The sequence below is a fragment of the Buteo buteo genome, chromosome 1, assembly GCF_964188355.1.
Source record: "Buteo buteo chromosome 1, bButBut1.hap1.1, whole genome shotgun sequence".
In the NCBI taxonomy this organism is placed as follows: Eukaryota; Metazoa; Chordata; class Aves; order Accipitriformes; family Accipitridae; genus Buteo; species Buteo buteo.
In genome coordinates, this window is record NC_134171.1 from 20,718,280 (window position 1) to 20,745,396 (window position 27,117).

The 27,117-nt window shown below is 36.4% G+C and overlaps 1 protein-coding gene across 7 annotated transcripts in view; it reads left to right on the forward strand.

The window, feature by feature from the left end:
• RBPJ (recombination signal binding protein for immunoglobulin kappa J region) overlaps nt 1-27,117 on the forward strand; it is a 64,483-nt gene that overhangs the window by 15,964 nt on the left and 21,402 nt on the right. For 2 of the 7 annotated variants that reach the window (XM_075024130.1, XM_075024093.1), the window contains exons 2-3: nt 17,784-17,822; nt 21,028-21,123. In XM_075024130.1, the coding sequence (XP_074880231.1) occupies nt 17,784-17,822; nt 21,028-21,123 (135 nt within the window). Of the gene's footprint in view, nt 1-6,046; nt 7,503-11,148; nt 11,297-14,572; nt 14,625-14,720; nt 17,012-17,783; nt 17,823-21,027; nt 21,124-27,117 lie in introns of those variants that run through there. The other 5 variants (XM_075024103.1, XM_075024150.1, XM_075024139.1 and 2 more) reach the window with 5 other exon arrangements.

Consider the following 27,117-nt stretch of genomic DNA (forward strand, 5'->3'; position numbering starts at 1 on the left):
TACCTCACTTGCTTTGCAGCAGCAGAGGGGAGTGGAAGGGAATGGATGGATAGTAGTCCGGGTTTGGGGAAGAGAATGAACTCTCTAAACACGAAGGTAGACGGTAGGTGTATGTGTGTAGGCATCCTAATCCTCTTTTGTCTCTTGATTCTCTTGAATTTTCTACTACTGCAAAGACTTTGTTTTCTGAAGAAATTTTGGAGGTGGGAAAATTAAATTTCACTATTTCAGTGTTGAAGTTTTTGTCTGATTCTTCATTTTTTATTTTTTTTGTTAAGGTATGGAAACACTGAATGGCTTTTCTGTTTTACACATGTTCTTGTATTTAGCTGTAGGGAAGTTGGTCTTTCTCCCCCCAAGGGAATTTCCTGTGTATATGGAAAAAACACAAAACAGAAGTGAAAAATACCTCAGGCTTCCAAACCTGCCGCTCACATTTCACTTCTCCCACTACACTGCTCGTCATAGAAACAGTCCAGCAGTTCTTCCTCTGTCCCCGTGGCAATACCATCTATTTAAAGAGCTAGGCACCATCATAGCTAATATGGTAGGTAACTTGACACACAAAATTATTACAACAACCTGTGAACCACTGGGGAAATAAATAATAAAAAAAATTAAGTTACACAGTGATACACTTTTCTGGTGTTTATCTTTAAATTGCCAGTATGTTTTATTAGGCTTTCTTCAGACTAGTAAACATAACATAATTTGATACCTGTTCCAAGAGGTTTATAGTCATAAATAAACTTAGTATGCAACTCATGGTTTGTTTGGGGTTTTTTTTTTTTTCTAAATCCACTTAACGCAGGGGCCCTAAAATTGTGTGTAACTCAACAGTTAAGTTGCATTTCATAATTTATTAATGTCATTAGAAATTCTGGAGACCCTCTGCTTACAATCTGACTGTAGAGCAAACAGTTGGTTTCTGTATTTCTTATGCCTGGGTCAACAGCATGTAGATAACAGATTTAAAAGACTTATAAGATGAAATGCTGGTATAGTATTCTAGATGCGTGAATGCCATTTTGACAGTGTTTAAACTTTCCCATAACCATATAAGATAATTTATGCACTTCAAAATTGTCATTCTGAATTTTCTTCATTTGTTTAGACTGCATTTTGCATATGGTATTGTCAAGTAACAGGGGTTTTTTGGTCTCCCAAGTTTTTCTATAAACAGCAGGACTAAAAGAACTTGTGTTTCCTATACTTTTATGCCCTGTATGATGAGGAAAGTTTATGGGACAATACTATGAGCTCCTTCATACCTAATGGGCAAAGTCTAGCTGTAGTATGGCTAAGGCATATGCTTGCTATCTATCCAAATGGCATATGCAAAGTGACCAGCTGTGAAACAGTATGTAATTTCCAAGTTCTGCTTGTCTTTTTCAATGACATCAGTATTTTGGAAATGTCTATCCAGCCTCCAGTTTTCATAAAACTCATACTAACTTAATTGTCTTTAAAAACTCTTCATTTTCAACTTAGAACTGATTTATGGGTTCCAAAGTTATTGCAAGAATGGCTAATCGGTTTTATAGATAAGCTTAATTTTTTAGTAAATTGGGAAACTAAAGCAATGAAGGAGTATTAGCTGTTAGTAGAATACTAAGCTTGCTCTGTGGACACATTAGTGTGTCCATATTTTCCAGAATGCATTAGTGCCTTAGAAGAAAAGATACCATCTCTCTAAAATGCTGAATTCTAAGCCATACCTTCTAATTTAGGACATCCCCCGAGTTTCTTTTGGATGAGACTTTTTTTTTTTTTTCACTTATCTTGGCTGCACAGGTGTCTGCATGTTTTAATTCAGGAGTTTGCTTATCTATCTGTTTGCTGAACCTTAATGATTGCTTTTGTCCATGATTTTCCCATTTTTCGTGGAGAGCTCAGTCTGCCCTGTTTCAAGCAGGAGTAGGAGGCAGGAACTGTGGGAAGGAAATCTCCCTATTGATTAGCGTGTTCCGCGTACTATGCACTCAGCAGTCCTGTGTTGGCAATCATTTTTAAACCAGTCAAGATATGATTGAGATGGTGATAGCTGCTAACTGAAATGACTTCTTAAATTGGTTGTTTAGTACTTTAAAACAGTTTTGACGATTTACTTTCCCTTCTGGCCTGAATGTACTTGAAAGGATGAGACAATGTTTTGAAAAGAGGTTGGGTTCGGAGATCAGCAGTTGGGAGTCTTCGTAACACTGCTTAGGCACGCTTATCGTGCAGTAAAATCCTTACACAAAAAAATTGTGCCAGCACAGGCGTTATTCTGGGAAACTAGTGTTGTAGCAGTCACAGGTTCAATGTCGTGCAGAAGTTAAGTGCTGTTGGGTAAAACTTTCTTTTAAAATACTAGTTCCTTAAACACTTAGAATACCTACATCAAGTAAAATTTGTCTCAGAAACATTCTTGTTTTCAAGTTGGCTTCATAGTTTATAGTGTACCTCATTAAGATGCAGGGAGAAGTTTTGCCAGTAATTTGCATCTGTGTGGAGTTTAAACTTGACAAACCTGAAAAGCAAGCCTACTTGAATTAAGTATGATTCACACAATTTCCATTTAAAAAAAATGGACAATAATAACTGCTTTGCGTTCGTGCTCTGCAGATACTATTTTTTTCTTATGAAAAATGGCCCATAAAAGCTATTTGGGCACAATAAGAACCTGTGTAACTATGTAAGAGAATTCTAATATTATAATACCAGAAGAAAGGATGATAAGGTGTTAGCCTGCTGACATCCCAGACATCTAATCTAATCTTTTCATATGGTTGTTGTAAATATACTGTGATAAGGAGGGGTAAAAGTGTATTTTTGGAGTGTCCGTTTAATTATCTTGTTCAGGGATCATTGACTCATTTACCACAACAGTTATTAGAATTATTATCGTATTTGATGATTGACATTGTAGAGGTTATATTTCTCTAGCAATTTGTTTCTAAATATCTGAGTTTTGCAATTAAAAATAGCAGTAATTGAAAGGAACTTTTAGCTTATATCATTTAAACAGAAATATACTTGTTATACATACCCTTTTTTCTTCTTTCTCTTTCACTAGTCAAGTATTTGTTAAATGGAAATCTGAATTTCTGTGTCTTTCCTATGTGGGAATGCTCTGGTAATTATTGCAGGGGCTGTAGCTGAAGTATAAATTAATCTCTTGGAAACATAGAAATAATTTACCTGTAAATCAATTCAACAACAAAAAATCCAAAGCTTTTAAATCTTCTAAAACATTTCTGTTTTTATAAAAACACAGGTTTGTAAACTGCAGAGGGAATATCACCTAATTTTGCTGTCTAGTTATGTGATCTTAAAGGTTTAAGAATAATTTGCTTATATAAAATTCTTCCCAGTTGGAGACCTTTAGCACAATAACAATGAAAAAGATTGACGGTGAAAAATGGCCTCCGAATGATTTAGCTGTCCTAGAAAGTTGAAAAAGCCTTCTAATTCTCCCTCTTTTCTGGGATGTGTGCTCATTGCTGCTGTTTTTATATTCATGGGATGATGTATTCATAAACTTAATTACGAAACAATATACTTGAGATTGATTAATTCTAGAATACTGACAGCTCATTTTGCAACTGCGCCCAGTTAATGTTAGTGTAACCACATAATTCCTGGGTGATGCAATAAGAAAACATCTGAAATCTAGGAAACCCTGTCATTTTGTAAAACAGGTTGGTGCCACATACAGCTTTGTTAAAAAGTATATCTATTCACTGGTTTTGTGTCATCATTTTAATCTACCGAAGAGATGAATTTTATTTGCCACTCCTCTGAGTGTTCTGTTGATTGCATTGTGGTGGTACTGGCACTCAGTGGGTTCCTGACTGAATCAATAAAATTCATGTTCCCTCCTTTCATCCTCCTCCTCCCCCAAAAGACAGTTTTTGTTCTGGGTTACTGATTTGAATCTATCTGTGGAAAGGGCTGACAAGTGCTGGAGTTTGGCGTGTAAGGGTAGGTCAGCGTAACCAGGGGGAAGCTGGCAGGCAAGACTTGTGTTTGGTGGTGACAAATCAGCTCAGCTGCCTGTGAAGCCACAGTCCAACTGCGAACTGTAGTGGCTGTGACACAGACGTGTTTGCTAACCCTGACCTAGCAGAGAGGTGGGAAAGGCATTTGAGGCAGTGGTGACTTAAACTGTCACAGCAAGACTTGTCAGAGTTGGTCTGCTTAAACCTTAGAGATGTTAGTATACTTAGCTGTCATTTTGCATTAAGTTCTGACTGCGTTTGAGGTGACAGTCTTATAACTAACCTAAGCTAAACTTTGACTGCTGGTAAGATCTCTTAATTATGCTTAAGACTTGTTTTTTTGCGAGTCATTTTCCTTGCAGAATTCTTTTGTGTTTTATTTTCTTTCCCATGAGAGTTACAGGCTTGCTAGAATGTAAGAGAAGACAAGCTTAGCTGCTCCTTCTGTGTAATCTCTTTGGGCTTCTGTTAAAGTTGAATTTGCTGAGGTAACCGAGCAGCTTCGTGCAACCAAAACCACTGGTTTCCCTCTGCCTCCGGCTTCCCAGTGTATTAGTGGTGTGACAGATTGATGGGCTGAGTTGGCTCCCTCTGAAGGTCCTTGGAGCAGGACAGTAAGCCCCTTAGAGACAGATTAGTATGTTCTCCTTGTTTTTCTGCTGATAGGAAGCAGTTGCTGTAGTATTGAAGCTCCTTTGTTTATGTGGGTATAGAGTAAGGAAAAGCACATGGAAGACTGATTATTTTAATAGACCAGTGGTTAGAAATTTTGAGCTGACCAATGACTATCCCTGTCAAGAACCTGTTATCTCTTTATGAGGTGTTCAAAAGAAATACATATTTGCCTTTATGGTTAGTGAGGTTAGGCTGTCTTTTTGAGAATCTTCCTCTATTGTAAGTTCAGTATGGTTCTTTACCACTTCCTTGCAAAATCATTCACAGTTTCTGCTTTTATTATGTATTTTTGGCATTACAGTGAACGGTGGCAATTCAAAGAAAACCATGAACCTGAAGTTTTTGTGAAGTTTTTATATTCACTTCTTTTTAAGATGCCTTCTGCACAGGAGATGAATGCTTATCTTCCAGTTAAGGATGGAGGGTGTATTTAAAGAGGGGAGACTGTTCTCTGAACACTGCAGATATTCAGTCATTGAAAGCAAGGTTCAGCAAATCCTCAGGTACTATAGTATATTGGAGGGTTCCTATATTGGCAGGAAAGTGGTCTAAAAAGTCTCATCTTGTGTCTAATTTGTGACTTTTGTCAAGTAATCAGGCAATAGAGGTAACAGTCAGTAAGTTTGTTAAAGCTGATTTCTCATGGATCTAAAAAATTTCTTCTTCAGACAATCTTATTTGCAATTATGGGCAGATGGTAACTGTAAAAAGCACAGCTTTATTACTCAATAGGTCTGTTCTTACCTTATTTAGAAATTTAATTTCTTAAAAGAAAAGGTAGCTGCTTGTTTTTTAAAGGCTCACTGGTACTTAAATTATGGTTTAGTAGGGGACTTAGAATTGCTTTCTTAGGAAATAAAAGTCAAGTTCACTTGTGAAATATCTGTTCACAGGTGATGTGCAAGGTGAGATACAGGGGAAAATTTACTGTGCTAGATGGACAAGAAGAATCCTAATAACGGTACACTGAGCAAATCAGTTGTCACTGAAAGCTGTGAATGTGGGACATTACATGTGGAAGCATGCTTCAGACTGTTTTTATGTATTTGCAGTTTACCATTATTTCAGTAGCCAGTTTTGTGAACTACATGCAGTTGTTTTCCTTTTTCCTAACAGTCACTCTTTTGTGATCTCAGTGGATGAAGATAAAACTAACGAGCCTTATATTGCACATTCCCTATGCAGTTATAATAGCTGAGCCAAATTATATTGTGTTTTAGGACTGAGATTCTGTTGGCATGCTGATTTTTCAAGTTGATAACTCTTTCAGTTGCTAAGGTAAGTGTGTGCAAATACGCAGTTTCCACTGAACATTTGAGCCAACGTTATTAGGGAGTCAATCAGAATTAATAGCATGTGAATATAAAGGAATCTGAATAAATGGAATAATTTTTGATGATGTTTCTCGCATTCTGTACCATTCCAACATTTTAATGGCATCCTTTATGTTGATAACATTTAAGTACTTTAGTATACTTGAGATCTTTGGGCTACTGTTGCTTGTTGCAGCAGGTACCTACAGCAAAAAGCAAAAGCAGGGAAAACACATTTTCCAGATACATGTTTAGGCACTTTCTTGTTCTTAAATAAACTGTCATTACTGACTTTCTTGTCTCACTTAGTGTGGCAGAATTGTGCGAGTTCTTTTTGGACTAGACCTTTGATTTTTCGAGTCATGTACGAGTATAGTGATCTACTGGATGAAGGGTTTTTTCCAAATGTAGGTAGACTACTATAAAGAAATGAGTTTGTTTACTTTCTGTACGTTGTTTAAAAGTGAGCCTATTTACTGATACGGTGCAGGCTGTATTTAAATTGCAGTTGTGGTTCTGTGATTTTCTTTTTATGGGGATTGGAAAAGAGAGAGGACAATAATGAAAGCAGTGTGGGAGGATGAAAGCAGGTCAGAAAAGGGAGAGGGAGTTTCTAATTGAACCAGTGACTTCCAGTGAGAGGGCGTGACTAAATGAAGCAGAGCTTTTTCTATTGTATTTATGTCAGTATTATTTGATATAGTGCCAAAAGTGTATGTAGTGCTGTACAGTTGAAGACTTGTTTCAAACACGTAACATGTTCCCTGTGCTGGAGGACTTAAATTCTTTAAGTATAGGCCGGAGCAGTACAGGATCATGCAGTACAAAGATGTGATAGTGCATGGTTGGTGGCATTCACCCTGGAGCAGGTGGGTCTTTTTTTTTTTTTTTTTTTATTTTTGTTTTCTTGAAGAGAGGGAATGTTTTGTGTATCGATCAAAAACTTTCTGGTTTTGTGATTTCAGGGGCTGCTGTGCCCCCTGCTTCCAAAGAGCCACAGTGCAGTTGGACCACCCATCGTTTGCTCTTTACAGAGGAGAAGAGGACTTCAGGAGTAGGAGAAATGCTAGCATTGTTCGTGTCCCTTAGATATTCTCGATTGGTGAGGTTTTAGTTAATTTTATCTCCTTTTGTAGGATGGACAAGAAAGAGAGGGTACCTTGGGTCAGTAGTATTTCAAAGCAGATTGGCTGAGGTTGGCTCTTTGTACATTATGTGTAGGTATGAAAACTGTATTTTTAAAAATGGGTTAGCTTTTAGTTCATCTCCTAATCTTCAGGGCAAAGTCTTTATAGCAGAATTTATTACAGTAGACACCCTAATGAGAATCAGGGCCTAAGTGCTGCTGGCAGGCAAAAGTGAGAGTGAGTTGATGACTGCATGTGACTCCGTTAGTGCATGTGTTCATCCTGAACGATGAACCAGCCTGCGGTGTGATGGGTGATCTGGAAACTGTCATTTTGCTGACTTCATCAGCTCTAGAGGATCGCACTTACGAACACTGTTGCACCTGGAGGGAACAACAGGGGAGGTAGGTGTCATTTCTTCAGCAGTTTCCTTCCGTACCTCAGGTGTGTGATATTATAGAAAGAATAAAAGCCTCTGAAATGCATCATTTATCTGTGTGTTTAGTTACATATGTCATATTACATAAATCCAACTATGTTCATAGCAAAAAATCCCAACGCTCTTAAGACAGATATATCACTGCAAAGTAATGGATCTACATAATCTTCAGTGTCTTCTGCACCTTTCCTGGAACTAAATAACAGCCACAGCACTATTTTTATTGGGGAAGTAGCACAGCAACAGCTTCTGTGGTTCTGCTAAGCGAAAGGAAATAGTAGACCTTAAAATGTTTAGGGTATGAGTAGTCTACGGATTTAAAAACTCCTTTCTCTAAGATGCTACGCAGATAAAGTCACAGTAGTTAGGGACTCTCACTGTGTAGGTTGGGTCATATTAGGCTGTATGGCATTAAGTTACAACAAATTATAAAGATCCGTGGAAGGCAAAGAAAAAATGTGTGGGACATGGAGGGCTGTAGCCTGAGAAAAGTTAAGTCTGCTCAGAACTTTATGAAGAATTAAGGTTGTGTGGAATCGTAGGCTATGGAGTATAGAGTGGCTGAGAGAAGAATTACTTCATCACCTGTCCTTTCTTTTGATAATATAAGCTTGTTTATTTTAATTCTTTCCTTTTAGTTTGTATTTTCAGTGTGGTATTTGTTACTGGTAGTACAACTGTCTCTATTTCCCTTAATGATCAGACCTGTGGATATTGAACTCATTTTTGTTTTGGAGAAGGTAAAATTTTCCTTCTGAAGATCTTTGTTTTAGCCATTTATATGGTTCATTTATTCAGTATCCTCATACGTGGAAAAGATAAATGTGAAATGTTCTATTTGAGCATAAGTAACATTAATTGCTTGTGTTTACTTCCATCTTATAACTGGATCTATGAATTCAGTTACATCTTTTGTATTAATCTCTTAGAAATTGTATCCTTTAGCTGTTTTGGTTTTTTAATCATGTGTTAAACCTGTAGAACATCACTTTTTTGAGCTGTGCATTTTTACCATTGGCAAATCATAACAGTGCCCTACTTTCAGCTTCATTTAAAAAATAAAGGATATCAGTGTGGAATAAGGTGCACTTATAGAAATCAAATGCATCAGTTATCTCCAAAAGCAAACAAATATTAAAAGTGATGTGAATCAACAGCTACATTTAATGTGTATTTCATAGACCAATTATAGCAGAAACCACTGTATGAAATTTTGTGGTCTTTTTTTTATGCCAGCTCATGTGGGATCATAAATGGCCATTTTTTAATACGTAGGAATTCTCTTTGTGTCTGTGAAACCACCAGATGGGATAATGTTTCCTAGTGATAGATGATCTTTTCCCTTGGGAGCTGTGTTCTAAAATGTTTGTAAGAGAATATGGTTGTGTAGGTGAATGCACAGAAATATTTTCAGTATTTGCATCTTGTCTTCACAGAAATCTGTGCACAGGAAAATAGATTAACAGAAAATTCCTATGTTTTAAAATGTACATCTGCTGCTTTGCTTTTACTGTTGATGTAACATGTTATTCTAAATGTGGAAATCTGCAAAAACAAAACAAGGGTGATGTGGAGTAGCTGAGTCTTACCATGTAGGTTGCAGTGTACTGCTTAACCTGTATGAAATGTTTTTAACAATTGGAAGATTAAGGGATAGCTCCTGAGAACTATTCAGTGTGTCCTGTATATGGGCACTGTTTTATATATGTTGGCTTTGATAATTTTAAGCATGTTTAAAGTCCACGAATATAAACTTTCCTCAGTGCTTCTTCAGTTCGTCACTAATTTGTCTGTGGTAAGCAAAGTGAAGTTGGAAATGGGCATAGGATAGAGGATTAAAAGAAAGAGAGAAAGTAGGGTCCCAGCATGCTACTTGAATCCATATCTTTCAGCTTTTCTCAGATGATGTCTCTGTCAACAGCTGAAAAGGAATACTTTTATATTAATCCTCAAACTTTAAATGTAAAACTAGAAAACCTAGTTTTTCACTTTCCTAGATCTTAGATAACCTCAGTAGGCCAAGTAAACCTAGTGAGGTCACATACTGGTGAGCTTGTAGTACACCACATTTAATAGGGTTTGTGATAACTGATCACATAGCAACTTGAAATGAATTCTTTGAAAAGTATTTTTGTTTCTTGTGGTAGAAGCAATAGGCCCTGTTATGATGAGGGTTGTTTTGTGCTAAAGGTTGAACATACATTTGAAAGACTTTCTAGCTTCCCAGATATGTAGCGGTTGTTTTAAAGTTGAGGGAGAATGATAAAAAATACCTGTGAATGACTTGTCTTATTTTAATTTCTTTCTTTAAAAGGCTTTTGTCTCACTGTCCAACCCCAAACTCTTCACATTCTTTCACAAGTTTCATGGCTGTGTAAGAGTTCTAGAAGGTTGTATGTGACAGCTGACTGTGTTTTTAGAACTGGGATTAAGCAAAGCACAGAGGTTTCTTTTGCTACACTCCTAACTACAATATACCTATAGTAGTTGAAATAGCAGTATTTTGTCCTCCTCAATCCTGTCACACTTAAGTAGCTTTTGGGATACCAGCCTTTTGGTAGATATGAGAAATATTGGAACTTAACTTCAGCCTCTCACCAAACTTCATTGTCACTTTGTATTGTTGGAGAGCAGAGGTTGGAATTTCTTATGTTCTTTCTTTCTGAATTGCCTAGTATATTCTGAAACTTCTCTAGAGATTAAAAATCTTAAATTCTTTTCATTAGACTCCTGTTTCAAGCATTGTTTCTCTTGGACCTCCTCTGAGGAAGTAAAAACTTTCTTTAGTCACTATATTTAATTTAGTATTCTTAATCATCTCTACCCCCTAGTAAGCCTATGCAAAGCACACTGTATTTGTCTCAAAACCCATTTATTTGACAGCTTTGTTTAGGGCAAGTGCTCAGTCTCTGGGTCTTATACTGCCCTGGATTAGTGATAGCCATATCTTATTTATGACAACATTGAGAGGTTTGTGCTTCAGGAGAAGGAGCTGGAACGATTGCACTTACAAGTTACACTTGCAGTTACAAGACTTCCTTCCAGGGAAGTTGCCTTCTGAGTGCTTGTCTGGGGATTGTTTTCAGAATCCATACTGAGGTATTACAGTCATCTGTTGTAGCTTATTAAAGAGTTCCTCCAACATGTTCTGCAGCAAATACTGTGATATGTGCTATCATATAACTGGACTAATAAAGAATTGGTTTTGCTCTGCAGGAAAATTATTAGGCCCTTGCTAGATCAGTCAAAAGCACCAACAAGTGTGTAGGTCCAGTTGGAAATGATTTGACAGTTGGACATTTGGGAGTGAAACTTTTCCAATGAATGGGCACTCTGCCTTTTCAAAATCTGGCACTTCTTTCCCAAGTAAAAAGCATTCATTCTTTAGTTTTCTCTGGGTCTGGCTGGGATGGAGTTAATTTTCTTCATAGCAGCTGTTATGGTGCTTGCTCTGTTCTTTGTGACCAAAATAGTGTTGATAACATGCTAATGTTTTAGCTCTTGCTGAACAGTGTTTGCACAGCGTCAAGACCTTCTCTGTTTCTCACTTTGTCCCATGTCTGTCCCCCACCAGTGATTGTGGAGTGTACAAGACGTTGGGAGGGGGCACAATCAGGCAGATGACCCGAACTAACCAAAGAGAGATTCCATACCATACAATGTCATGCTCAGCAATAAAATGGAGAGGAGACGGGGTTAGAGAGGTTACCCAGCTTTTGCTTGGGAACTGGCTAAGCATCGGTCTACATGTGGGAGGTGGTGAGTGATTGGCTTGTTTTGTTTATCTTTCTTCCACTTTTCCTTTGTTTGTTAAACAATTTTTATTGCAATCTACAAGTTTTCTTGCTTTTTACTCGTGCTTTTCTCTTCATTGTGATGGCAGGGTTAGGGCAGTAAGCAGCTATGTGGTGCTTAGCTTCCTACCGGGCTTAGACCCCAACACCCATGATCTTTCTATGCTTGTGTCAGGCAAAAAGAAAATAGACAGCTCAACACATGAATATCTGCTGTGTTTTAGGATTCTTCAGGGTAATGCAAGTATTTTGCTCTTATTTTCAATGTGAAATTTTTAAGACACCATGAAAACTTCTGTCAGAAAAAGTTGACAGAGAAAATGGTAACTGTAGTGTGTTTTTACTAGTCTTTGTAAGTTCTGGAGTTAAATCTGATTGTTTTGCCTTGCCATAAGCTTTTCTGATGCCTCATCTCCCATAATGTTCTCAGGCCCATTATTTTCACTAAGCAAGTCTTAGTTTGCCTTCATGTCTTCCCATTCCTTCCTGCTATTCCCCCCCACGTTGGCTTCTCCAACATGCTTGCTTTGTGGTCAGCTGTTATTCCTACTGTATTAAAATTTGTCAACTCCCTTTTGTTTTTTGCCTTTCTGGAAAGCTTTATTTACAGAAAGATCCGTACTTTTCCTACTAGATGCCAAAAATTGTGTCAGTCTATAGGCCAAGTGAAATTAGAATTCTTAAGGCAAATTGCTAAAGTTTGCCTCTATTTGAATGTTGTGGAAATATTTTTTTAAGGCTTCTGTGCTCGGTAAATAAAGGTGAATGGACTTTCTCAGGGACTGTAAAAAGGATGTTCTTGGCTGAAGGCCAATACCGGAAAAATTTGAAGTTCATATTCCAGGCAGGAGGATGCTAGAGCAGTTTAGTGACCACAAATTTTCAGTCAAAGTTGAGGATGGGACAGCATGTGATTTTTTTTTTTATTATTATTTTTTTTTTAAATATAATTTTGTTCTTGCAAATGGCAAACTGTCTTGTTTAATTTTAATTTACCTATTTTCCTTCCAAAGTTGACTTGGCACATAGAACCATTGGGAAAAAAAGCGCCACCTCATCCAAAACAGTTATCTCCAGAAAGTAAGACTGTATGACAGAAAAAAAATTGGTACTTTTAGTAGAGGCATATAATAACTGTTAGATTTCCTTTGTCTTTGTGCTCCTTTGTAGATGCTGGAAACAGTGGAAATTCATACTCCTGCAGCCATAGAAAACTATAGTATAGTACGTATTATCTGAGCTAGGAATTCCAAATAGGATTTGGCACTGTGGTATTTTCTGAAAACATTTGAAACTTACCCTATATGTTGTGTCGTGTTTTTACCTAACCTGAGAATATTAAAAGTTTGAGCAAAACTAGTTAGTGTACTTGTAAGATTAATGTTAGTACACTTGTTCATTTCCATTGTTACTTGAAGGGCAGTAAAGAGGTAGAAAAGAAAAAGAGTAAGTTCACTTCCTGTTCTGTAAATGGGGAAAAGAAGTTTGAATAAAAGTTTGAATGACAAACTAGGACTTGCCAAATGAAAAGGATGGACTTGAAAAGAGGAATGATTTGAGACATGATGTGGGAGAAAAGTTATGCCCTCAGTGCAAAATGTGGAAGTGAAATTAATTTAGCATCAGAAGAGAAATAAAATACATGAAATAATAGAATACAAACTAGTGGTTGGAGAATATACAGGACTGAAAAAAGAATTACTAGAACAAGTGTAACTTACTGCAACAGCAAGTGATTATGGTGTGACTAATGCTCACGCTCATGTTTGCAGTGCAGTGTGTTAGGGAGATACTAATAAAATAGAGTTTGCACTGAATTAGTTTTGTGAATTGAAACAGCAACTTGACTGTATGTTCAGAATGACAATACAGTACACCTGAAACAGCGCTTAGTCTTGAATAGTAAAATAAAAAACAAAGGAAAGGCAATGAACTTGGTGAGCATTCAGATATAATGATACGTAACTTATAATTAGGGTTTCAAATTATATATATTTAGCTTGTTTAATAACCACTGTAGAAATACAATTATGATACAATTTTTAGTTTCCTCTCCTGTCTATATTTGTTATCCATCAATCTGCATATTTTCAAGATATAAACAAAGAGGAGGAATAGAAATACTGAATATAAAAAGGAATTTCAGAACGGTGAAATCCAGGGAAAACCTGCAAGAAAAATGTTGCAGTCTGTCATCTCCGACAGGTAACCTTGAAATGTCTGAACTGGCTCATTTTTCAACATGCCAGTTAAATATGAAAATTTGAAATAACAGCAATCATAGCTTGTACAATGTCTGTCATTTAGTACAAAACCAATGATAATGTGTTTCTTGTGCTTTAATATGAGCTGTCATAACATCAGAAAAATTAAAAAGCCTCTAGTCTTTTCTTCTACATGGTAGTTACTGATAGTTTTTGTACTTCAGGTTGTGTTTTCAATACAAGTATCTACATCAAGTTGCAAGCACATGGAAAGAGTAAACCAGATGAACCATTACATGAAATAATGTGATGCTTATTTGGTTTGGTTTGGTTTTTGTTTTTTGTTTTTGTTTTTTAATTTTCATGTATTGTTTGTATATCTTGAGTTTTGCAATGTGACTGAAAATCTGGCATCCTGAATGCAATTGCTGTTGTGGCATATATCTGGTTCATAGGAGTGTATATACCGGACTGTGCCTGCTAATGATCAGTAATGGACAATTAAGGAAAGAATATGAAAGACAGGTTAAATGTGGACTGGGTTTTTTCCTCCTGGTTACTTCTTTGCTGCTGGTAGAACATGGTTTAGGTTTTCCTGAGAACAAGGTTGTAAAAAATAGGTCACTGTGAGTTATAGAAGCTGATGGAGTTCTGTACCAGATTTTTGTTTAATCTTTTGAGTCCATTTGTGCTTTCAGCCTCCACAATATCCTCTAGCAATATGTTTCACAACTTAGTTATAACAGTGTTTGTAGAGCAAGGAATTATTTTTTTTTTAAATGAAGTTTTCAGATATTAGATATATTTCTTAATTCCTGTGTTTGTGAGAGAGAGAATAACCATCTCCTTTTCACATTTAGTCTATTTTTTATTAGGTCTCTGCATCTGTTTGCCACTCTTCTCTCATACTCTCACTCTCACTAAAGGCTGAACAGTTTTAGCCAATTGCATATGAAAACTATTGAGCATCCATATTGACTTTTGTGTTATCTTTTATTACTCTGAGATAACTTTTTTCCCCTACATTTTCAGTGAACTCCAGGCAGTTTTCAGAATTGTGGGTGTGTGGCAGAATAATGCTATGACATGGTAATGTTTGTGTTTCCTATTCCATTCTTAATCATCCTTGAATTCTAACTTCTTTGACTGTTGCTATTGAGCTAGGGAGGTTTTTTACTGGGTGTGTAAGAATGCAATGTCCATCAACCTTGTTCATGCACATATTGGTCACTTATTTAAATAATTTTATTTATAGCATTCCTGTACAATTCACATTAATTTTTCCTAAAATATCGTTATCCCTGTGAAAATGTCTCCTAATCTGAGTGATGTGTAGGTAAGTCTTAGAGTTCTTAGTTCTGAAGAACGTTTATGGGATCTTTGAAGTGATTTTGAGGTGGCACAGGAAAGTGCTTTTCATTGACACTCAGGCTAGGGTGCATCACTGTCAGTCATCCATCAAGATGATATTATTGAGGAAAAAGTAGCTGAATTTAATTTAGAGACAGTAAAAAATTGGACTTAAAGTAAGTAAATATGAATATGTAATTTCTTCCTGTTCTACCTCTCCCTCTAATGTATATTGAAAGAATAATAAAAGATTTACCAAATTTAGTTTGCATCATCTCTTTGGAAGGTTTGTGTTGCTAAGGCTACATTTATGTGTGTTCACAAGTTTATTACAGTGCCATAATTAACTTTATTTTGGATGGAGGAGGCTAGAGAAAGCTGGCATGTGTTTTATACAGGTACTGCACTGAGCATCAGATGATCAGAGTTTACCCTGTGCATCTCCAGAATGACTCAGTGCTTTAGCTCTGCCTCTGAAGAATGGGGATTTTGGTACTTTTTCCTGTGCTGTATATTCAGGCTTTGACTAAAGAAAAAGATGGTTTTTTTTTCTTTAAGTAATTGCAACTGTTTTGTATAGATGCCTTGCTAATAAAGCTCTCTTTAGGCAGCAGTAAGTGTATATGCAAGGGGAATGTATCTGCTGCTCTCAAGAGCTCTGCATGGGTAGATGTTGCCTTAGGGTAGTGTAAGATTTTGTCTGGGAGGGGGTTTTTGTGTTAATGCAGTTTCTGATGTACTAGTGTCTTCATCTTGGATTAGGTCTGTTGGCCACAGTACAAGCAAGTGTGGTGTGCGTAATGCCTCCTTTGCTCCAAATTAGGCACTTCTTAATTTTTTTCATGGTGAATTAAAATGTGCAGAGGGGATTGAAACAAAAACTAGTTCTACTCAAAATCAGGCAGCTAATCTATAGGGTTGTTGTTTGTCTGGAGAGTATTGCTTAAAGGTAATCTGTTGTCTAGTCAGTGAGTCACAGAGAGGTGAATCCCCTGCCAGATATAATGATCCTAGGTCTTCAGGGGAGAACAGTAACTACATAGATAGTACCGGGGAGGTGGGATACACACACCTACTCACACTGTTATCCAGGGAGAATCAGAGACACACGATATGCTCGGGAGATTAAGCTAGGCAGATCCTGAAAAGATAAGTGGTAGAAGCAGAAACGCTTTGGGATATAACTTTCCTGCTGCCAAACTGCAAAGCTGTTTGGGTTTATTAGTTACCTTTCTGCATTACAAATGACAATGCAGTGATACATACCACAGAGAAAAATATAAATGAAGTACGTGTCCAATAGACCTCAGAATTTAAAAAACATAAAAACAAATTTGCAGCAAGAATTTTAGATTCATTGTTTCATTTAAATTTAAAAAAGTCAAACAAGTGAACAGTATACTAACAACAAAGTAAAATGTGAAAGGAACTTCTGTCTGGTTGGAAAAATAAATTTTAATTTCACTGTTTAAACTGAAAAAAATAATTTGGCTTCATCTTTTTTATTCAATTCCTGTATGTAGAGTGAACTACCAGTACTTTTTAGGAGATTAATTTCTCAAATCTTGAAAAAATAACTTCAAAATTTGCTGAATATTCTCATCACCATCTTTTGAGGAGAGTGCTATTCTGTTCAACTATATAAATGGCAATAGCTATGTATTTTTACTTTGTACATTTCTAGAATTACTCAAATGAAATTGGAATGTATCAAATCATTCCACCACCAGTTGCTGTAGAGTTCAGGACAGATCCACTGCATGAACAGGGGAATTTCTTGTCACATCATGTAATGATCAAGTTCTCGCTGTTCTAGGGAGCCTCCAACACTGTTGTAGGGCAGTATTAGAAACGGGTATTTTTCACTATCTAGGAAGCATAAAGAGAAAGATATGCCCACTTATCAAAGAGTTTGGAAAGTCATAGAAATACTTATGAACACTGGCAGCAGAAGCACAGCCTCTTATGTCTTAGTTTATTTTTAGATGGAAAGGTGTTAAGCTAAGCCCGCTTTTTTTTTTTTCTTTTCTTCCCTTCCCTCTTTGTCCTTATTTTAACTTGTGGTTATATTTCCTTACCAGGTGGAGCAGATGTATGTTGCTGGGGTACAGCCTTCCTTTTTTCAGGTCTTTTACCTGACATTTTGGTTTAATCTGAAGATGTTTTTGTTAATGAAAATGTTTCTGTCCTGTGTAAATTCAGTATCTTATGTAAATAAAGACTTTTGTGGAAAGTCTTAACTTAGTGTAAAGAGTGTACGCTCTCTCAGGAACAGTGTTAAAGCACTGAAAGAAATGCAGCTGTCTCAAAACACTTTATGGCTAAAAAATGTTAAGTGTATAGCAGGATTTTTCTGGATCACACTTGGCTACATTCCACAAGAGATATTTTTCTTATAATTCTGTACTGACACATATGAAATACATTGTCATCCTTTTTGTAAGAAGTCATTACAGAAAAACAGATTTCTGAGAAATTGTCCTGATGGGAAGCATTCACTGTGATTTGTCAACTCAGAGATATGTCTGTTAATTTCTGTATGTTGATAACAGCTGCCTTTGTTGGCACTTCTGGTCAATGCTATGGCAAAGATATTCTGCTTATTTACATACTTGTGATATCTGAACTTTTCAAAAGTGATTCAGAGAGAAAGTAAATGTGACTTTAGCAAAGAAAGTTATTTATTGTTTCAAATTAAAAAAGCCCCTGGTGGTGTGGGAAAAGCTGTTGCAAGGAGGTGGTTAATATTTTGATAGTAATCTATCTAGGAAATTGCAAAGAAAAGACACCAGATTCTGATACATTTTCAAAAATTGTAAAATTGGGATAGTATTTCACTGCAAAACTATGACTAAACACTTAATGTTTTAAATTAGCAACTCTTTTTTTTTTTTTCAGGAAATTTGGAGAGCGACCTCAACCAAAACGGCTCACCAGGTAAGCATTAAAGAAATTCTGTTTTTAACAATTTTCTAAAGTTACCCTTTTAATTCTCAGAAGGATTTCCAAGTTAAAAAATTGTGGGTTGCTAATCCTAGAATTTTAAATATCAAAGCTTTTCAGTTATTGCATGCAATCAGCAGCCAGAAGCAAAATTTTGAACAGGGAGTGGCTTGGTTTTAATATGATACTCAGAATGCCTTTTTAGAAATGGTATTGACTTCATGTATCAGTTACTGTAGATTATTCAGTCGGATGTGAATCTGCTTAGTTTTAAATCACCAGGAATGAGCCGGACTTCTTTTCTTGGGTAAAAGTGTCTTGTGAGGTCATGTAAAATAGTACTTTTTACTGCCAAAATTCAGCTGTTGCGTTACTGCTGTCATGCAGCAGGTAACAGTAAAATGAACACAGTGCTGCCAAGTAGTGATCTTAACCAATTTTTGGTGAAACCTAAACAGTCAGAGATAGCATCAAATAGTACCATCAAGTCAATCCATTCTGAAAAGTGTTTAGAGTGACTGGAGTACTGTGCCTGATTTGTTCCTGGTCTGCCTGGCAAGTATTTATACTAGAAACTGTTAAGTAGTCACCATTTTTTCAAACTGTTGTAACACAGTCTATGCAAATGTTTATTATTCTGTGCCACAAACTGTGCCAATTATAAGTAGCTACTGAGTTTAAAATCCACTGTTTGCTTGAAGTACAAAAGATGTGCAATTTTTTTGTAGTTTTGTGTGGTAATAGTGCTGTATAAAGACATGGAAATGCATTGTAACTCTGGCCTACTTCTGTTTTGAATGAAATTATGATGCCTCATGTAAAGCACGGGTTGGGGGGAGCATTTACATTTTGTGTTGGGATATCTGTCTTATTGCGTTTCTGGATAAGGTTCAGGTTAGCTTGTGTCATTGTTTAACTTCATTTTAATGCAAAATTGATCTATACTGACTTATACATAATGGAACAAACATTGCTGTTTCCTGTTGGCCTACCTATTTTCAGGGATATTTAAAGACACTAAGAATTTATCTTCTAAGATTTTAAAAAGAACAAAAATAATGACTATTCAGTGTAAGGTCTTTTAACTAAGTTTTCTATTAACTATAGTGACTCTAAATTTCATGTACAGGATTTAGCTACTCAGTGTGCCAGGTGCTCTTTCCTGTGAGTACAGGATAGGCATCTGGGAACTGCTAGCCATTCTTCAAAGCAGTAGCTTTTAAACCATTTCTATACTGATAGAGGCTGGAAACAAGCGACCTAACTTTTTTCCTTTGAAGAGAAAAATGCTGAAACAGAAAAACTGTCACACAAACTTTTAAGAGTATGATTTGGTTTTGTAATGCTAAAAAATGTATCTGTAAATCCTTAAAGGCATTTAGTTCCATTATTGGAAAATTATTGTGCTTTTTTGTGTTAAGGCAGTCCTGTTTGTCTAATAATCTATTCATTGTTGTGCAGGCTTCGACGGAACAACACTACTTTGTACTGTTCTAGTTGTTTTAGATGTAAACTATAATAGTACTACCTTTGTGGAGAGTTTTAAGATTTAATAATGAAAAAAGTCATGTAAGAATTGCAATGGTTATGTCTTGTCTTTATCAGTGGGAGGGATTGAAGGAGAACATTCCTAGTTCTCCTAGGAGCTTGGATTGTACAAGTTTTACTGGTCTGTCACTACAGAGAAAAGGCAGAATTTCTTCCTCATACAATGCTAAATAAACATGAGATAGCACCTAGTGGTTTTGTGTGTGGGTTGCTGGTTTTGAGTGGTTTTTTAATGGTAGTCAAGTCAAAAGTTTTTAGTATGACAGGTGTTCTTAGTTTAGTATGACAGGACTCTTAATAAAAGAGTATGTCAGATTGTCAGAAGTTTTTAAACCACTTAAATGAGCTAATATGTATCATAATGAAATGTATAATCATTTCACAGTGAATTATGTTTTGTGGTTTAAAATATATTCTTAAACAATGGTTGTAAATAAAGTAAGTCTGTGCGCTTTGAGACAGTTCTTCCATCTGTGCTTTCACAGATAAACAGAAGTTTTACCAATGTCAAATGTGATAGATCAAGTTAGTCCAAATTTAAAACAGTAATTCAAATCTTTGCTCTTATATCCTGCTATTTACACAGAAAATCTAGCACACCGATCACTGTCTTATGCAGACATGACAAATGCACGAATTTATGACACATCATTAGCAAAGCTGGGTTGTTGTTGATGTCCAGCCCCTCCCTGCCTCAAATCTACTTGCTTTCCTCTATGAAACCGTATGTGGGGATTTCTTTTGGAAAAGGTCTTGTCAACAAAATACTGCTTTTTATCTTCTATTTTTTTCACTGGAAATGTTTGGTTTTCCAGATCTGTCCAAAGGGAATTCAACAGTTGGGTGCAGTTCACAAAAAACCCAACCCCAGACCCGTCAAAATCCCTCTTTTGCAGCTTTTCATCTCTTCATGTAACTTTATGTTAAATTCATAATTTGTTTCTCTGGTTGATGAATTTGAAGATGAGTGCATTGGTGGGTATTCAACCTGCAAAAGCTCCTCCAGGGACTTAAAACTGTTCCTGTCAGCACTCTGACACAGCTAAACCCTAGGGTGTTGAATTTGGCATGCTGCTTAATGAACAGTTAGATTATTATACAGAAGAATGATAGGGTGTATTGTTCTCTTACTTCTCTCAAGGAATTGCTGTTGGTGTGTTTGAGGTAATTATAGCTTTTATATGATGTCTGTCATTACAGTGATGATGAACGATAGAAAATCTAATTATTTTTTTTACCTGATTGTATGCAGGAAGTAGAGGGTTTCTCTAGAAAACTAGATGAAACAATAAGCTGAAGAATTTAACTTTTTCTTAGTATTTTCACAACCAAAAGAAAACTTTTACATAAACATTGCAGTTAGTTAAGGGGGCAATATTGAATTAATAAAGTGTGCGTGGTGTTTGAACATGGTGTAGTGATTGGCATTGCTAGCACAGACCCCTACGGCTAGCTTCATGCAAGATAGTTGCTTGGTTTGGCTGTGTAATTGTCTTAAAAAACAAAACAAACTCATCTCGATGCTATTAATGGTTGTCTTTTTTGAATTTCAGGTGTTTGGGGTTTTTATCCTAAAGCTGTCTTTGGATTATTATGATTGTAAACAAAACCAAAAGAACTTTCAAAGCTTATTTTGTCTTTTAATTTTTAGGGAAGCAATGCGAAATTATCTAAAGGAGCGAGGTGATCAAACAGTGCTAATACTCCATGCGAAAGTTGCGCAGAAGTCGTACGGAAATGAAAAAAGGTAAGTCTCTATTCTTTCCTGGCTTCCCTCTACAGCTCCCAGCTAGGGAAACTATAGTGTGTAGTCTGGTGCGTAGTACACTGCAGAATTCCTCAGATTGTGCTGTAGTCTGAAGAAATGTAACCCAAAATGTGTTCTCATAAATCATTTAATTATGTAACAAATGCTGCAAACCTGTGGCATTCAATGTAGTGATGCCTGTTTCTGCCAAAAAGTTCTCTATCTGTGGGTGAAGTTCTTCCATTAAACTAAAATGGCTCTAATTTTAAGCCTTCCATTTTAAGTCTGGAGTAAACAAGGCGATTAATGGTGACTATTTGTAGAGGAGTTTTTTTTCCTGAGTAATTTCAAATTAATGTGAAAGGGAAATTGCTAGCCTCAGTGAGATACTTCTCTGAATCAGATCTGTAATAGGTTTAAAAAGAATGACAGGTCAATCATAACCATATTTGCGATAAACATTCTCTTGTAAAAATCAATACAGTACAAGTTACAATAATAAGTAATTTTCTAAGGGACAGAATCTACAAGAAGATGTGAGGATGAATGCTTTTTGGGCAAAGGTGAATTTCCTGCAGGCTTCTCTATGTGAATTTTCTTTAAGTATAAATTATACTTTTCTACCTTAAGTTTCACTAAAATAAATAGCACAGTATTGGGTTAGTTTTCAGATACTTTGTATTATTAATATTTGTTCACCACAAAAGCCCACATATTCAGTGCATCAGTGTTTTGAAGTTTTCAGCTTTCTTTTGCCACTGTTGTGTAAGTCCTGTTACATCATTGTTTTTCACAGTTTTCTGAGGTTTGAGATTTTAACATATTTATGTATGAAAGTGTTAGAAAACAGGAACATTAGAATTAAGCCTGCAGAGTTCTTGGTTCATTGCTACCAATCTAAATCACACTTCTTGATGCCTGCAAAACACAGCGATGCAGACTATATTTTCAACTGTTCTTCAGTATTCTGTGCCTGAGTACTTCTCTTTCAATATGTGTCATCCTTTCTGTTAGCCAATGTCTCAAGTCCTTTCTTTTGGGCAGTGTCCAGGTTCTGCAGCTCCATGGAATTGTTTACTCAAAGTACTTTTTAGATCTTTCTGAAATTCTTGATGAGAAATGAATGGGAAGTCAGTGAAAGAGAAAGGAGGAAGGGCATGGAAGCAGATAAGTATGCTGTGTGTCTGCTGTATAACTATACAGCCCTCTTGCTCACTGCCACGCTTAAATACAAAAGGGTTGCAATGCAAGGCCTTACTAGCAGTAATGATAACTTTAACTCTTTGCAGCAAACTCAACAGCCAAGAAGATTTATCATGACAGTATAGGGACCTCTGTTATCTTCTCAGATTGTGTTGTCATTCAAGAGTTGCACAGTTAACTCGTCACTGCAGATGAGTTAAGCATATTACTCCCAAAAAAATGAGGGGTGTGCCTGCAGATAAGAAAGTGAGCTTCTAAACAGTGTATCTCTAACTTCAGTCAATTTGTTCTCTTGGGACCAGAGCAGTTCATGAGGGCAGGAACATTTTGCAAAGCTGTCCTGTGTACCATTATTTTGGAGAACAAATTGCATCAAAAGAAGGGAGAAAAGAAAAAGATAAAGTATGTAATTTTGATTATTAAAAGTTCCATTACTGTTTGGAAAACTTACATAAGTGTTTTGAAGAATACAGGGCAAAGCTTCAAATTGTTATTTGCTAACAGTTTCTGAAAGCTCCTATGTGCATTTCATAGCCTTGCCATAAATTTCTGTTGCCTTGAATATACGTGTATACTTCACTTGATGCTGTTAAAGTCACTGTGGCACATACATTACCTAAGTACTGGTAATGTTCGGCAAACTAGTCATTGGTTTCTCACTGCTTGAAACAATTGCTAACTTGGGATTAAGCATTCTTTTACCACTTTAGATTTTGTGAGGTGCAGTTCAGTTGCCTATCAGAACAGCTGCATTTGTTCATGAAACAGTACCTCAGATTCACCTCTTTAAAAATGGAAGCATGTCAAATGAGTGTAGAGAATTTCAGAGCTTTGCAAAAGGCAATTAGGAATGAAAATTGTTGGATGTTTTTTATAAAATAATACGCTGGTGAAATGATTGCCATTCTGGTATGGGTATGAAATGGAAGTTTGGAATCCATCCCAAGATTTCATTTTTCAGTTTAAATACCTTAGGTTTTCTTATGTTTTAATGCACCATTTAGACTGTCTCTGGTATTGTTCTGCTAGTTCCCAGACTGTTAGCATCAGTAATGATGTCCTGTTGTTATCAGCGTAAAGAAAAATGCCAGTTATTAAATCCTTCGATCCATGTGTGCCCTAAGGTACTTAATGAAACTGAATGATGAATGAGCTTCTCTCTTCTTTCTTTTTTTTTTTTTGAGTTTTTTTAATGGCTTCTGTTTTATTCATAGCAGAACATGCCCTTTGCTGCTTCATATTGCTGGAATAAGCAAAATAAGTAAAGGTTTAAGGCTGCTTTATGCAACTGGTCAATCAAGTTTTCACCATTTTTACATTAAATACCATTTGTGAAATGAGTTGTTTTGCATACATCTGCTTTATAGACAGAAACCTATTTCATACCTGTTTTTATGGAGAAATTTCATGTTTTCCACGGGACTTCATTACACCATGGATATAATCTGGTTAATTTTTGATCTATGAAGAATAAGTTAAATTGCGCTATCTTTGTAACTAGGAATTCAAGTTACAAAAGGAATTATTTCTTAAATTTCACATGTCTTTCAAATAAATATAGAACCTAAAAAAAACCTGAAACAAACTTCCACCTTTTGTTCCAGTCTTTAAACCTTGTTTGTTGAGAGGTCATGGAAAATTTCTGTCATTAATAAACTTTGCGTGGCATAATTAAAAGGTTAGCACAATAGCTACCTTTCTGTGTTTTGATGAGGCTTAGTAGATGGTGAAATCATCTCTTGAAAACTCACTGCAGACGGTGCAGATCTCACGTAGCGTGGTCTGGTTTAAAAAGGCCTCGCAGAAACACAATTCCAGATTGTTGCCGCCCAGATGGAGACTTTCTGGGTTAATTTGAGAGTGTTCTTGATACTTGTCCATAAATAACAATAATGAAAGGAGGCTTCTCTCTTTTTTGAGTGGACTCTTCTTATTAGCCTTGCTTTTCCCAAAGTTGATGTTTAGTTTAACAAAGTAGCCAGGAGGTCAGAAGCTCAGTGATGGAGTTTAGTTGAATTTAAGACTTTTTGCCTAATGTTTCCTGTTGGATGACTGTCATCTTTCAAAGGCATTCAGCTGGTAGAGGTTGAGGTGATGTTTAGTCCTGATGAGTGTGGCTGTTTGGCCTGTGCTTCTTGGTTTTTTTCCATATTTACCATTCACTGAGACTTCTCTCTTCAGAGTCTGAACAGTGTGAACATTCAACAGTTTAAAGTGCTGAAGTGTTTTGGATTCCAAGACATAGTTCATCAAAGACTGTGAGCCAGATTGGTATTTGTGAATTACATGCTGTTCTGAGTTTAAACATTATCACTACTGATTAGCCAAGAATGGTCTAGCTGTGTCTTGTTTTATGGCTGTTAGTGAAGGAGCTCTTGTAATTTCTGCTCAAATACTTCCCTTCACCAAACTGAGCATGCCTGCTCTCTAGTAAATGCTCGTTATTGAGAGCATAGCCTTTTCCAGGGCTTACCCCATGGCTTCAATACTTCATCCTTAGCACTCTGGCACCTAATGATTTTCATTTGTTTGTTGTTGTACTGAATTCTTTAGTGGATGTTGTTAGTTCTTTCAACTCCTAAGAAGGAAAGAAGACTGTTGAGTAGTTTCACGCTCAGAATAATGCGGGTAATTGACAAACACATCTCCTGCCTTGACCAACTCTGAATTGACCAACAGGTACAAAGGAAAAACTTCACTGCTAATGTCACCCTGAACATAAAGAAAACTAGCTGGTAGACACTTCTAAATCCTCCTGAAGGCAAAGACTTATGTAACATGAAAACAGGGAAGACTTGGGTGATTTGAAAAGGCAAACCTTTGTGCCCAGAAGCCTGTGGTTTGAAAAGAGCATTGAGTGCATCAGAACTAGGTTGCAATGACATGAGCTGATTTTATTTTACTTTGTACTCCTTGCTTCCTGGCAAGTTCAGTTAGGGTAGCTTGTCTACTTGATGTACCGTATTTTCTCTGTGTTGATTGGCCTGAATTGACTGAAGGAATATTGTTCTCTCCTTCGGTGATTGTCTGATTTAAAACAATATTCCAGGTGGTGCCAAAGACTCAACCTATTCCACTTTTCTGTTGTTGCAGTCAAGACTCAGAAGCCACTAGAAATTATCTTGTTCTTCCCTTCAAGTCATTTGGAATAAAGGGGAGTGCATCCTTAGGCAAATCTCAGCTTGGTTTTCTTGCCATAGAAAAATGTTCAGTTTCCAGCTGGTCTGATGGAAGAGATCTGTCAGAACAGATGAGTAACAGCTTGCTTCTGTTTGCCATACTGAGTTACTGAGCCTGGAGTCTAACATGAGGTTGGTAATACTATGGTCTTTTTGAGCAGCCCATGAAATTATAGTGTAAGAAGGCACTATGGGGACATCCTTTACTTTTTGGAGATTGATCCTCTGACCTTTCCTGGTTGATTTCAGTCCCAATGTTAGCTTCATTTAAAACTGCCCATCATTTTAATTACACTGATCACAAATTCTTGGAAGATGCGTAGGAGGAGCATCACAGAGAGCCTCTTCTGAGAAACTAGGAGTCCACAACAAAATGATGTCAGGGTATGTTAAATACAAGAAGTATTTGCAGAGACCTGGTATCCCGAAAAGTTACCCTGATTCAGTCACTGTGCTTTTTATCAGCAAGTAGGAAGCACTGAATCTGCATCTCGTCATGCAGTTCTAACAAGTGTGGAATAGGTTTTGTCCAGGAAAGGCATTCCTGGTAGTTATACTTCTAGTAATGAAAGAGCTCACAGAATTGATCCCTAACAGATCTCATGTGTTTTTTAGATCAAGTTGTTAGGTATTTACCTCACGGAAGAATGTCCTGTGTTGTTTTGCTGCTTATTCAGCAAGGAATTGCCAGTCTGCTCATGGCATAGAGAAAAGGTATTAAGAGAGTATGTTATAAATCCAGTGAGGAAATTACATCCTACATGATTTTCCACCGTTACTACTTGTACTGAAAATTCTGAACAAGCTCATAAGAACCAGACACAGCTGCCTTTCCCTCTGACATAATTTTCTTTTTACTATAGGTCAGATTAATACTTCAGAAGAATTTTTACCTCCTACTCAGTCTTACTTTAGTTTTGTGGTTAAAGAAAAATAGAGATAGGCTCTGTAAACCAAAGGTTGAAGGAAGAGTATTTTCATTTGTTCCACCAAACATTGTCCTACCTTATTTCCCATTAGTAATAGTGGAAATTACTTTACCTAAATTACTTTACTTATTTTGAGGAGGTGATTTTCTTTTTCTCATTTCCTCTTTATAGTTATCTGAAAGCCAGCCTCTCACATAAACATTTACATTCCTATTTACATCAGAAATGTTTTATTAATGAGAGAACCTGTTTCCAGCAGTTATTTTATACATATCTAAGACACTTTCTTTAATCCTCTGTGAAAATTAGAAATATGAGGATACTCATGGTTTACTCACACTATATTGGATAGAAAATCTATAGTTAATCTCTTCTATACATGAATTCGTGGGATTGTAAACATGAAGTAAAAAGCCTGGAGACTGTACTAGTCTGTGTCTGAACTGTACTGGGTAAGAGGCTGACGCATAAGAGAAAACCCATTCAAATTGTGAATGTCCAGACTCTTCTTTCTTGTTTGGTAGTTTTAACCAAACTTAAAATCGTCTCAGCTTCAAAAGTTTCTTTCTTTGTTCAGTAAGTCATAGTTTTCCAAGTTTTTTTTCTGTGTTCTAATTTAAAAAGAGCGCTGTAATTGTGGCTTGTTTTCTCTTCATCAATGGGTTAAAACTTGTTTCTTATGG